The sequence below is a fragment of the Rhea pennata genome, chromosome 26 (genome assembly GCF_028389875.1).
Source record: "Rhea pennata isolate bPtePen1 chromosome 26, bPtePen1.pri, whole genome shotgun sequence".
NCBI classification, from domain to species: Eukaryota; Metazoa; Chordata; class Aves; order Rheiformes; family Rheidae; genus Rhea; species Rhea pennata.
In genome coordinates, this window is record NC_084688.1 from 848,209 (window position 1) to 860,842 (window position 12,634).

At 41.7% G+C, this 12,634-nt stretch overlaps 1 protein-coding gene and 1 long non-coding RNA gene across 3 annotated transcripts in view; one reads left to right on the forward strand and one right to left on the reverse strand.

Moving 5' to 3' along the window:
* ACLY (ATP citrate lyase) overlaps window positions 1–12,634 on the forward strand; it is a 33,019-nt gene that overhangs the window by 14,421 nt on the left and 5,964 nt on the right. The window contains exons 8-19 of one of the 2 annotated variants that reach the window (XM_062595620.1): window positions 1,901–2,019; window positions 2,514–2,650; window positions 3,081–3,142; window positions 4,009–4,126; window positions 4,279–4,433; window positions 5,358–5,448; window positions 6,878–6,907; window positions 8,651–8,792; window positions 10,661–10,829; window positions 11,624–11,728; window positions 11,989–12,185; window positions 12,358–12,439. In XM_062595620.1, coding sequence (XP_062451604.1) covers window positions 1,901–2,019; window positions 2,514–2,650; window positions 3,081–3,142; window positions 4,009–4,126; window positions 4,279–4,433; window positions 5,358–5,448; window positions 6,878–6,907; window positions 8,651–8,792; window positions 10,661–10,829; window positions 11,624–11,728; window positions 11,989–12,185; window positions 12,358–12,439 — 1,407 coding nt within the window. The remainder of the gene's footprint in view (window positions 1–1,900; window positions 2,020–2,513; window positions 2,651–3,080; window positions 3,143–4,008; window positions 4,127–4,278; window positions 4,434–5,357; window positions 5,449–6,877; window positions 6,908–8,650; window positions 8,793–10,660; window positions 10,830–11,623; window positions 11,729–11,988; window positions 12,186–12,357; window positions 12,440–12,634) is intronic. The other variant, XM_062595621.1, reaches the window with a different exon arrangement.
* The window catches only part of LOC134151226 (uncharacterized), a 28,344-nt gene that overhangs the window by 9,312 nt on the left and 6,398 nt on the right, over window positions 1–12,634 (reverse strand). The window lies entirely within an intron of this gene.

Consider the following 12,634-nt stretch of genomic DNA (forward strand, 5'->3'; position numbering starts at 1 on the left):
TACAAAGATCAATTCCTCACTGCTGTACATGCATGACACAGAGGTAATTCTCTCTTACAGGGTTTTGAAGCTGTTTGAAATACCTTGCTGTTGTTATCTCATAATAGTATTTTGAACTGTGATTACTTACCATCTTTATTTGGACCTTCTTTCAGCTGTCTTCTTTTGTTAAGAACTCTGACTCTTTTCGTTTTAAATAGGGACTTATATTTAATTTCATTGAATTATATGCCAGAAGCTCTGCACTTGTGGAGTTGTCTTTGTATGGTTCTTGTTTGCATTACTTCTCCATCAACATTATTATTTGGAGCGGGAGATAGAGGGAGGGGGGAGAGAGCAATGGTGGTTGGCAGGCTTGTGGGGCTGACACTTCCTCAGTATTTTAATTCCTGAGAACAGGGTACCAATTGTATGCAAAAGCTGTATCTGAGGATACACCCAAGTAACATACTCTCAGCAATCAAACTTTGAAGAAAAAAGTTAAGATGTTAATCTATTTTCCTGGAAAATAAAGAACAAGAAGAGGCAAGAAGGCAAGCTTTGTTTTAAAGTTCAGAAATGCCCATTCCCTCTCAGAATTACCTGGGCTTGTACTGCTAGTCACATAGATGCTGCTTCATGCATATGCTCCCAGCAGCTTCTGTCTGTTGGAAGCAAAGCTGTTCCTTAATTGTGCTGGTATTTACTTCAAGAGACTGCTTCATTGTCTCTAGAAGGGTATTTGTCCTTCTGATTTTTTTTTCCATTTTAATAATTATAATTATGCTTAAATTGGGGAAGGTTTCTGTAACATGGCCAGCAAATCCATTTAGCTGTTTCTCTCCTGTAGCTTGCTGGATGCCAACACTTAACTCAATTTGCTCTTTAATGGATTAGTTCAATTTTAGTCTCTCTGAATCATCCCTCCACAAGTCATTGTGAAGGTTGTTATGTCAGTGTCTTCATTGAGAATTTTAATGAACTCCCAATAAAGTGCAAGCATGCTGTGGGACAGGAACACCATGTTGAGCCAAATGACAGCTCTCTTGATGATTACATTCTTGGCTACAGCACAGCCAGAGTGTGTAGCCTTGGGTGTGTTGACGTTAAATTTTCTCTGGTCTCAGGCTGCAGACAAGGTCAGAAGAAGACTTTTCAATATGGAGACATTTGATTTGGGGGAGGGAGACAACTTTTTTTTCTTATGACTCTACTATGTGAAGCCATGAAAGCTGGGAGTTTCTAAGAGCTGTTGAGCAGTGGTGGAAAAAAACATTTTTCTATTACTTCAGAGCCTGATAAAACAGAAGGGGCAGTGCAGTGCAGCTTAGTGACACATAACCAGTAGCCAGCTGCGTTTCCAAAATCTCTCATGTGCAAGCAGGAAAACTTGGCTTCTGGATCTTAAACCTACAAATCAAGTAATTTCAAATTCATTTATAGCAATTGCTTGTGACTTCAACTGGTGCAAACAAGGGACAAGCCAGCAGAACAGGGGGAAACATGCCTTGTAAAGACAACAAGTATTCTTTGGAGGGTATGACCTTCCCAAAGAGGAATCAAAATTTGTGTGTATGCTCAGGGTTTTTGTTTGGTTTTATTTTTTTTTTCCTCCCACCCCCTTTGAGTTTGTTCCAGAGGGAGTGCTGCAAGCTCTCTCTATCCGGTCTGATTTCAGTGTTCTGTCTTGGAGAACATGTAACACAATCAGTCTTGGACCTTGAGAAATGGAGCTGGGTCTCCTTCCCTTATAAAAACTGCATTTGCAATTCTAGTTGCAATCAAGGGGAGATGTGGGAGCTCTACACCTCTGAAACTTGGGCCCAGCATCATCTTCCTTTTGGTTCCAAAAAGAGGATGTGATTTTAAGCCAAAGAAAAACATAAGAAATTTTAAATACTATGTTCTGCTCTGTTGGCAGGAAGCCTACATTGCTGATCTGGATGCAAAGAGTGGAGCCAGCCTGAAACTTACTATTCTTAATCCCAAAGGCAGGATCTGGACCATGGTGGCTGGTGGTGGTGCCTCTGTGGTGTACAGGTACTAGAAACAACGTTTCCAAAGGAGGTGAAGGATTTATAGTGCTGGAGGAAAATAACTGATGAGGCCTCTGAAATGAAGACTCACCTAAAGCAGTCTTTTCCATGTCATGACTGCTTGGGACTTATTCATAATGAGGATGCCATGCAGATTCCCTTCCAAGACATGGAATATAGTGTCCCTCAGTGATGATGATTTACTTCTGGGTGGTTAAAATATAGTGGCTCTTTTTTTTCCCCTTAAAAAGAAGCATGGTGGAAGCTGTTTATGATAGTACAGTTGCTGTAGCAGCCACTGAGTTCCCATCGCATCTAGGAAGTATAACAGGATTAATCACAACTGGTACCCAGAGGAGAGCAGTCATTAATTCAGAAAATGGCATGACATCTCAGTTATACTACCTCTTTCCTAGGAATTTGGAATGCTTTATTAAGGCCTTTATAGTTACTTGAAAATTGTAAGTAATCTCTTAAATGACCCTCCTTTTCTTACAGTGACACTATTTGTGATTTGGGGGGTGTGAATGAACTGGCTAACTATGGTGAATACTCAGGAGCCCCAAGTGAGCAACAAACTTATGACTATGCTAAGACTATTCTCTCCCTCATGACACGGGAGAAACACCCTGAAGGTAAGAAAGACACTAGAATTTGGACTGTAACAATTGTAATCAACTAGTCAGGAAGGATGTATGGCTCAAAGTCATTCAGCTGTGAAGGTGCATTTAGGGGAAAAATTGAATGAATCTGGGCTTATTACTATGTTTAGACCTGCCTAGAAGAGCTTTTTAATGTGTTGCTTCCTTCTAGGTGCAATTGCAATGGGTTTCTATCAGCTCTTGATTCAGGGACAGGACTTGTATTTCAAGAGATTCTTATCAGAAAACTTTTTACTTGGCACAAAATTTTTATCTAGGCTTTGCTAAATGCACTCTTTGCAGAACTGCTGGTTAGTCTGAATAGCAGCACTGTTTCACTTTCTGTATGTTCTAAACTACTTCACGATTTAAAAATTACTCTGTTCTTTAAACAGGTTATTTTATATAGTGTTTCCTTCCTCAGGTAAAATTCTAATCATTGGAGGTAGCATTGCTAACTTCACCAATGTGGCAGCAACTTTCAAAGTAAGTGATTATTCAATATCGGCAAGTGCCCACAGCATGCTTTTCCACAGTTCAGTATACTTGCCTTCCCCTTTAGAGATGCCAAGTGCTAGGTATATTTTTGTCTTCTCAGACTGTCTTTTGAGCACAGATTGGACTGTGTGCTAGGGACAGAGATGGTAGAACATATTTACTGCATTGCATAAATAGTACTGTTTCTAAAGGCCTCTGGATTTCCCACAGTAGTACAGGTTTGTCTTCAAGTGCTAGGTTTGATGCTTCATTTTATGCTTGGGTCATCTGTGCTGCTGTGTTGATACTGTACATCAGAGTGTATTAGAGACTGATTCAAAACCTGCTTTTGCTTGCTGTGCTGTAAAGGAGAAGGACAAGAGAAACACCCCTTGCAGCAGTATTCAGGCTAATGGCTCCTTCAGTAGGAAATGCTGACTTGTGGAAACGTGTTAGAGTGATAGCAGAGATGGCCCTTTCCTCTAATGCAGTGTTGGAAGAAGTTAGGGCCCCTCCTCTGCCCATGTGGAATCTTGCACTGGTTCTGCTGACAGCTCTCCTAGGGCCTTCCTCCCTTTAAGGAAATGCAGATGCTGAGCACATATTTCCAGTGTAAATTTTCAAGTTTGTCTTCTATGAAAACAGATTTTTTTTTTTCTGAGTTGGAAAAATGACTTTTTACTAGTTTGTGGCTTGAAGTCAAGCTGCTATATAGCTGTCCCTTATGGCCAGTTACAAGGATTCTTGGTGTCCAACAAACAAAATGCTGAGCTGATGCTGACAGTGCTTCTCTTCTAGGAGTTCTTGAGGCAATGGGGAGAAGAGGGTAAATGTTGGGCCTCTCAACTTGCCTTCCCTATATATTCCCTTCTTAGGGCATTGTGAGAGCAATTAAAGACTATCAAGGCCCTCTGAAAGAGCATGAAGTGAGGATCTTTGTGCGAAGAGGAGGCCCAAACTATCAGGAAGGACTGCGTGTCATGGGAGAAGTGGGTAAGAACCATCTAGTTCCTTAAGTTTTGTTCTCATCTTGTTTCTCCTACCTGCTTTCTGATGTTCCTTTTCAAGGTTTAATAGTTGGCCTCAGTGGAAGCTCATCTTGTTCCTTTTTTCCCAAACCTGACTATTTTTGTATGCATATCCAGGGAAGACCACTGGGATCCCCATCCACGTCTTTGGCACAGAGACTCATATGACTGCTATCGTGGGCATGGCGCTTGGCCATCGGCCTATCCCTAATCAGCCACCTGCTGCAGCTCACACTGCCAACTTCCTCCTCAATGCCAGCGGCAGCCCTTCGGTGAGTTTTCCTGACCCCGCTTTGTGAAAGAGAACGCATATGAACCTTCTAAAGGGGGCTTCCCCTTTATGAACAGGTCGGACTTCAAGTGATAACTTCTAAAGCTTGCTGCCAACTCTTTTGTTCTTTTTTCTTCTCCTCATGTCCAAGCAGTTCTAGAAATTACTGCAAGACCTTACAATCAATAGCAGCCAGAACAGTGTTTGGAAGCCACTACTGTATGAAGGAAATTCTCATCTGGAAATAGCCTGTTAACAGCCACCACATGTTTAGCACTTGTGCAACAAATTCATATCTGAGATTACTGTGCACAGGCCCTTGTCTTTCTCTTTCCCAAATGGCAATCTGTTGATTCGCATTCAGTTTCTGAAATGGTAGATGCTGGAAGGCAGGTTTTCATCAAGACTGTAAACACATGAATATTACTGTGAAAGACAACAATGATACTTTACATCAGTGAGATAATAAGATTCAACAGAGCAGTGACTGTAATTTTATTTCAGATTTGATAGCGAAGTGCACTTTTCTATAGGAGAAGTGCCTTTAGGTGTGACAGGACACATCTTGGCCACTGTCATATTTGTACTGTCCAAATCACTAGAGTGACCACATCACCAACTAAAGTGACTCTCCCTGCATGGTTTACCAGAGGGCACTCCTCATTTGTCCACCTCATTTGTGCAGAAAATGTAACACATCAAAACCAAGAAATGAGAATGCAACTCTTAAACCTACTGGGTACATCATCGTTTGGGAGTTCTCTCATGACTGAAATGTTTCTATCCTAAAGTTAATTTTCTTTGGCGCTTTCTGGAGAATAGTGTAGCTAAAGTGGCCATGTCCCAATGTGCACTCCAGAAAAGGCTTCCCAATCTCTACTTCTGCCACACTGCCCCTTACTGACTTGGCTTTTAAATCTTTCAGACTCCAGCACCAAGCAGAACAGCTTCTTTTTCTGAGTCCAAAGCAGATGATATTGCTCCTGCCAAGAAGGCAAAGCCAACAGCACCTCTTGGTAAGTCCAGCACTGTGAACAGTCACTGGTAGTTCTCTTCTGCTGCAAGTTGTCAAAAGACCTAGTGCATTCTGCTCAAATGGAAAAGAGTTTTAATAATGCCTTTTTCTGGTTAGAAAGTGAAAGAATTTTGTGGTAACTGTCTTTTGTTTTTTGAATTTAGTTAGTGCTTTTAGAATGTTGCCACCTGGTGTGCTATTAGTTTAAACAAGGTGAGTCAGAGTTGCCTTGGTCTGGGATGTCCCTATCAAGGGAACAGCATAATTTGAGAATTCCTGCTTTCCTGTCTCTTGTTGTGTGAGGCCAGTGGAAAATGGGCTAGTCTCTGGGCTGTGGTTGCTGAACTGAGCCCTGCTTTCTATTTAAATACTTGAGAGGTGTTTCTATGGGATGTTGTTGGAACTGTGTTGGTATTTACTAAGTCCTTCCTGCATCTTCCTGTAGAAGAGCCTTCTACAAAAAATACTAAAAAGCATGTCAGTTCAGAACTACTCAAAATACATAGGATCTAAGGTTACTGCTGCTTTTTTTTCTTTTCTTTTTTCTTTTTTTGGTACTTAAGTTTGTAGGAAACATCTTTGGCGTGGTGGCTTGCAAGAGCAGCCTTTTGGTTGTATTTTTGGAAGCCTTATTGGGTACTTGTTGGGTAAGAGCATGTTTATAGGGAAGGAGAACAATAGAAAAATTGGGCAGGGAGAAAATGTGATACTGTCCTGCTCCTCTTCCCTTAAATGTGAGGAGATACTGATCTTGTTTGCAACAGTATGACATGATGGCAGCAGGATTCAGATCTGTTTTTGGTGAAGCAGATCACAGAGATTATATTGCTGTTACAATTGTGCACAGAATTTTGCACAAACGGTGTTTTAAAAATAGATCGGTAAATGTGAGCTGTGGAGCTTCACAGTGCAGGGAACTGTCACCCGGGCCTGAAATGTCTTTGAGAGAAGCAGAACACTTTTTGGATGGCAATATGCAAAGCTTGATGTCCAGACATTTGGAAAGAAAGTACAAGGGAGAATGCTCCGATTTCTTTACCAGCAAAATTGACTTGTACAGAATTCACCAGCTGCATTCTTTTTGTATCGTTTTAAAAAGAAACTCCATAGTTGAGAGAAGGTTTCAGTACTGCTTGGCACCATTGACATAGTGTCTGTATCCTGACATAGAATCTAGCCATTTAAAAGCTTACTGTTGTAACCTTTCCTGTGTACCTGGGGAAGAAAAAAGTATTTGATTTGGAGTCTTCTGCTTTGGAGTCTTCTGCTTTTTAGATGTGTTGCTTTAAACAAAAGCAAACACTAAAGGCCCTGTATGCTGTGGGAGGAGGGAAATAATAGCACCCAGTCAACAGGTGCCCTGGTAGGCTGCTGGGGTGACAGCAGTCAACTGTGTCATATTGTTGCATGAGTGATTCTTTCTTTAACAGATTCAATCCCAGCTTCAAGACCTGGTCCAGGTAGGACACGTGTGACTAGCTGAATGTGTCTGGCCTTGCTGGCAGCTGACTTTTTTTAGTTTTGTTTTTGTTGCTGTTTTCTCTCTCCAGAAGTTTGCAGTGTTGTCTAGTCCTTCCCTTCCCTCCTGCCCAGCATATGTAGTCAGCACCGTAAAAACTCTTTAGCTGTTTTGAAGTGCAGATTGCGTATTTCTTTGCATAAAGAAATCCATCCTTTCTGGGGGAGGGAGGGACAGGTCTCAAACAAACACTTCCTCCCTGCCCCCTAATCATTAGGGAGAAAACAGGCCTCAGCACATTGCAAAAAGCTTTGTTCTCTTGGACATTTTCAAAAATGAAGGAATTGCTAACTGTTTCTAATAACTAGCATTTTGTTTTAAAGGGAAGTAAAATAACACATGCTCTGCTTATGAGCCTTGAAGGCATAAAAAAGTCACTGAATGAACCAAATGTTCTTGTTGCCGTATCAGTTTAGCAAACCGTTAAAGCTTATGCTCGGTGAAGTTATGGCGACTTGGTGTACGTTCTTGAGGTCTGTGCTGGATAAGAATGAACTACTGAGTCACGGTCAAAGTGAAGTTTCAAGCCATTTTCCCCATTGTGCATTGAAATAAAGGAAGAGCAGCACAGCTGAAAATGACTCTTGGATTCTTCCTTGTCTTAAGCAAATATAATCACCCTTCTGGGCCTGCATTTTCCTATTCTTGAATAGGAAATATGAATGTTACCACCTTGCAGGTATCTGCAAGAAAAACTTAAGGGCTTTTTTTGGTGTAGGCAAGCTTCCTAAGTACAAGCCATGTGGCAGTTCATCTAAACTGTGAACATGCTGCACTGGAGAAAACGGTGATGGATTTATTATTAAAGGCAGGAGAACAGTGTCCTGTTAAATCCTTAATGTTGTCTACCTGTGATTGAAAGCCAGAAAGAAATAGCTGTAGACTGAGTTGTGATCAGCATTTGGATCAGCTCAGATTAAGAAGTCAGCTCAGGCTTCTTAAGAGTCTTAAAACAAACTCTGCAGGGAGTCAAACGGAGAAACTTAATATTTTGCTGTGACAAATGATGTAAATGTACTTCAATCAAATAGTCCATCTTCACTAGCTGAACTGTTGCCTTTCCTGTGACTCTGTCCCTCAAAGCCAAGTTTTGGGTCACATTAATTCTTGGGACAAGCAATTATTTGTTGAATTCTCAAAATCAAAAAGAACTGGGAAGGGGAAAAATAAGTAATGTAGAGCTTCTTTGCTTTGTCCTCCAATCTCCTGCTTTTTGTTCTTATTTCCTATCATCCCCCTGTGACACACTGACACATGTAGCAGGCAAGTTTTATGTGGTCCTCTCAAACTGTAGGCCACATAAAATTTTAAGTTCCCTTTGCAAAATAAATCCAGTTGAGGGGGAATATGACTGACCTATTGGAAGAGAAGAGGCTTTTTGCATCTCATCTCTTTTTTTCTTCTGCACCATGGGCACTTCTCCATTTTGTGAAACCCAAAACCTGGCTATTGTGTTCAGAATCCTGGGAAGGGAGATGCTGCTTCATGTGCAGTTTCTTCCTTAATTTGGGGTAGTGTGGCTACTAAACCCTGCAGCTGAGCTGTTGGGTTTAGTTTGGAGGGAAGGGAATATGCTTATTTGGGAGACTTTCAGCAGATACTTGGCAAATGTGCAACACTGCAGCTTTTGTCTTGCATAGATGTATATTTTGGGTGTGTGGTTTTTTTTTCCCTTTCTGGGCAGGTAAAGCTACAACCCTGTTCAGCCGTCACACCAAAGCTATTATTTGGGGGATGCAGACACGAGCCGTGCAAGGAATGCTCGATTTTGATTATATTTGCTCCCGGGATGAACCTTCAGTAGCTGCTATGGTTTATCCATTCACGTAAGTATTCTTTGACTACACCATTGTTCCGGCTGCCTTCTCTCCCAGATCCTTCTGTTGGTTTTCTCTCTTCCAGTTTCTGTTATTCTTTAGCATAGCTTTGCCCTAGTCTGTGTCTCTGCTTTTACACCTTGTCCTTGCTCCCTTCCACCATCAGACTGGCTTTGCAGACTCCTGCTTTTGTTTCCTTCAGCCATTGATGACAAGATGCTCTGTTAAATTACATGGCTAAAATGGAACTATTTCAAGTTCCATTCTGCCCTTTTTCCAAGAGGGTCTAAATCCTGTTTCTTCATACAACAGGTGAGGAAGGCATTGCAAGTTGGGCTTTCTTACAAAAGCCTGTTGGCTTAACAGTAGCAGTAAGGCCACATTAGGTCTCTTCCACCTACCTAGTATATGCTGCATACTTGCCTGAGGCATATTGATTTACACCTGAAGCAGCTTGAGTTTTCCCCTCCAAGTATTAGCCAGAATCAGAGCAGCTCTACTGATCAGATTGAGGGTAGTTGTGTCTGACATACAGCCAAACAGAATTAAAATTTCATTTTTTTTCCCTCATGTTTGTATGGTCCCATAGTGGCAGCAGTTTCTTACAGAGGGCAGGAAGTGTACATATTCTTCAGTCTGATGCAGAGTTCTCTTATGCTATTTGTCTTTTTTTTAAACCTTAGTCTCCATAGCTAGATAATATTGGAGGGGGGGGGGAGAGACTATTAGTCTCAGTATAGTATAAGTATTTCAAATTGCTATCAGTCAATCTCCAGGACACTGCTCTTGTGAAAGTACCCCATGTAAGGTCTTCTGTTACTGTACTGTGCTACTTTGGGAGAGTGTGGGGGGGGTCTTCCTATTGAACAGGACAGGCAGAGAGAAGGGAAGGAGTATCTGCCTGGCCTGCTGCTAAAACAGTCAGGCAGGAGCCCATACAGGGCTAGGAGGCTTGTTTAACTCCTATGATATTTATGGACATCCAAGACAACTGATGATTAATCAACTTCTGTCATGCAGAGAATTATTCCCCTCGGTTGTCCATTAAGCACCTTGTGCTATTAGTCTGCAGCTCTGATGATAATTGCAACTTTATAATCGCTTCCCAGCAAGTGCATACTCCCAGGTACTAAAACAGAATGCAGGTACAGCTACATCTACTGATGAGTAGCAACCCCCTGCAGTGTGGCAGCATTTTAATGAGGAAAAGGCCATAGGGATAAAAAGTTTAGGCTAGAAATGAACAATATTATATCCGTTTGACCTTCTGGAGGAATCCAGACTGGAAATGAGAACACTGGCAATATCTCTAGGCCCAACAGTACTGATGCAATGAAACTCCAGGCAGAGTCTATTGTATATGAAAGACTGCTTACAGCTAAACTTCTCCAGGTGCATCCCCTTCAGTGTGTCAGGCGGTGGAATCACATTGTAGCAGAATTGGAGAGTTGGCCCTCACATTACTGTTCTGGCTATTTGCCACAGATACTGGTTTCCTGTTCTTCCAGCCCAGTATTTGTTCCAGTCCAGTAATGCAGCTTTGCATGCATCTCATTCATTATTCTTTCTGTGCCTCATTCTGTCTTCCAGCTTGGAGTAGAATTAAGGCTCTGGTAACTTCACAGTGGGAGCTTATTCATCTTGCTGGATGCCTCTGTCCCCATTAGCCCGTCTCCTTCCATATGCTGCTCTGTTCTATACTCTGAAGAACTTCTGCTGTTAGTATGGTCTCTTTCCATGTATGCTCACTTGATAGTGTCTTGCAGTCAGTCTTGGTGTCTGAGAACTGGGTTTGTAAACTCCTCTATCTGCATGTATTGTATCCCCTTGCCTTTACAGAAGCCTTAATCATGGCTTTTTCATCTTTTCTTTTATAGTGGTGATCACAAGCAGAAATTCTATTGGGGCCACAAAGAAATCCTGATCCCAGTCTACAAGAACATGTCTGATGCTATGAGGAAGCACCCTGAAGTGGATGTTCTAATCAACTTTGCATCTCTGCGGTCTGCTTACGACAGCACTATTGAAACCATGAACTATCCACAGGTGAGTAAGGAATCAAAAAGAAACTCAGGAAAGTTCCGCTTGAACATGAGGGGGAATTTCTTCACTGTGAGAGTGACAGAGCACTGGAACCAGTTGCCCAGAGAGGTTGTGGAGTCTCCTTCTCTGGAGATATTCAAGGCCTGCCTGGATGTAACCCTGTCTAACATGCTCTAGGTGACCCTGCTGAGCAGGGGGGGTTGGACTAGATGATCTCCAGAGGTCTCTTCCAACCTTACTGATTCTGTGAAAAGAAGGAAGTTCTTGTTTGAATTGTCAAGGAGACCATTGTCAAGGAGACCATTGTGGTGGGTTTTGGTTTTGTTTTTTTTCTTTTTTAACCATGATGGCATTAGCGAATTGTATTGGCATTTTGATATGCAGATACATATCATAATCTTAACTCCTCACAGATTCAATGGAAGATACTGGAGTTGTATAGCAAACTCTAATGCTGAACTCACAATATTATTTGGATAAGCTTTTAAGACTTGAGTAAAGAGAACTCAGCTTCTCTGTACCTGTTAAGGATTTCTTTGCACTGGTTAAAATACTATGCTGTCCTTTAGAAAGTACAAGGGTAAAAAATATCCTTGAACAACACAGACTGCTGTGAAGACCATAGTAGCATGTGGATCCATGCACTGGGCCTTTCATGGTATTGCACAGCATAACCTCCCTGCAGCTTGACAAGAGGCATGATCATGCTGTGTGAGCAAGTGTGTGACTTTTTGTTCTGCAGAGTTTGTTATGATGGCAATGCTCAGGTACTGAAGACTTTCTCTATCTTGATGCAGATCCGCACCATTGCCATTATTGCTGAGGGCATTCCAGAGGCACTGACGCGCAAGCTGATCAAGACAGCTGATAAAAAAGGAGTCACGATCATTGGGCCTGCAACTGTAAGAACTGATAACCTCTTTATCTCTTCTTGCCCATCTGTTTTAATCTTCAGATCTGCTTTCTCTGAAGGATAAAGTATATCCTACAATCCATTTTGTCTTTATACAGCTAAAGTGCACACTTTCTTCCAGTTTGAAGTTCATTGTTATTTTTCTAGTCAGTATTTAGAGAAATATTAGGACAGACTGCTTTACAGAAATGTACAGAGGCCCCACATATGTTTTAAAGGGCTTTGTATCTTTCTCTAAACTTCTTGTAGGTTGGTGGGATCAAACCAGGTTGCTTTAAAATAGGCAACACAGGAGGCATGCTGGATAATATCTTAGCATCAAAACTCTACCGTCCTGGCAGTGTGGCTTATGTCTCACGCTCTGGAGGAATGTCCAATGAGCTCAACAACATCATTTCTCGAACCACAGATGGGGTCTATGAAGGGGTGGCCATCGGAGGAGACAGGTAGGATTCTGTATCTAGAAAGACACCGCTTCTTAAGTCAGTTAACAGAAGACACTTCCTGAATTGTTTGTGATTTGTAGGCAAAAAGGCAAGCTGGCTGTTAAATTTGTTTCCAAAATGTTTCTTAAGGTAGAAGAGTTAACTCCTGCCATTTTCCCTGTATTCTACTCAGATACCCTGGTTCTACTTTTATGGATCATGTCTTACGCTATGAAGATACTCCAGGAGTAAAAATGATTGTAGTGCTTGGAGAGGTGAGTGAAACCAGATCACACACATCTGAGAAATCCTCAAATGTGTTGTACTGGAGTTTTTGTGGTTCCCCTGCCCCCATTAAGTCACTGGGGAGCACCTGATCTAGCTGTAAGAATGTCAAATAACAGCTACAGATGAGTGGCAGCGATTCATACTGTTCTTGAATATCTGAATTTTTATTTCATGCTTCTTTT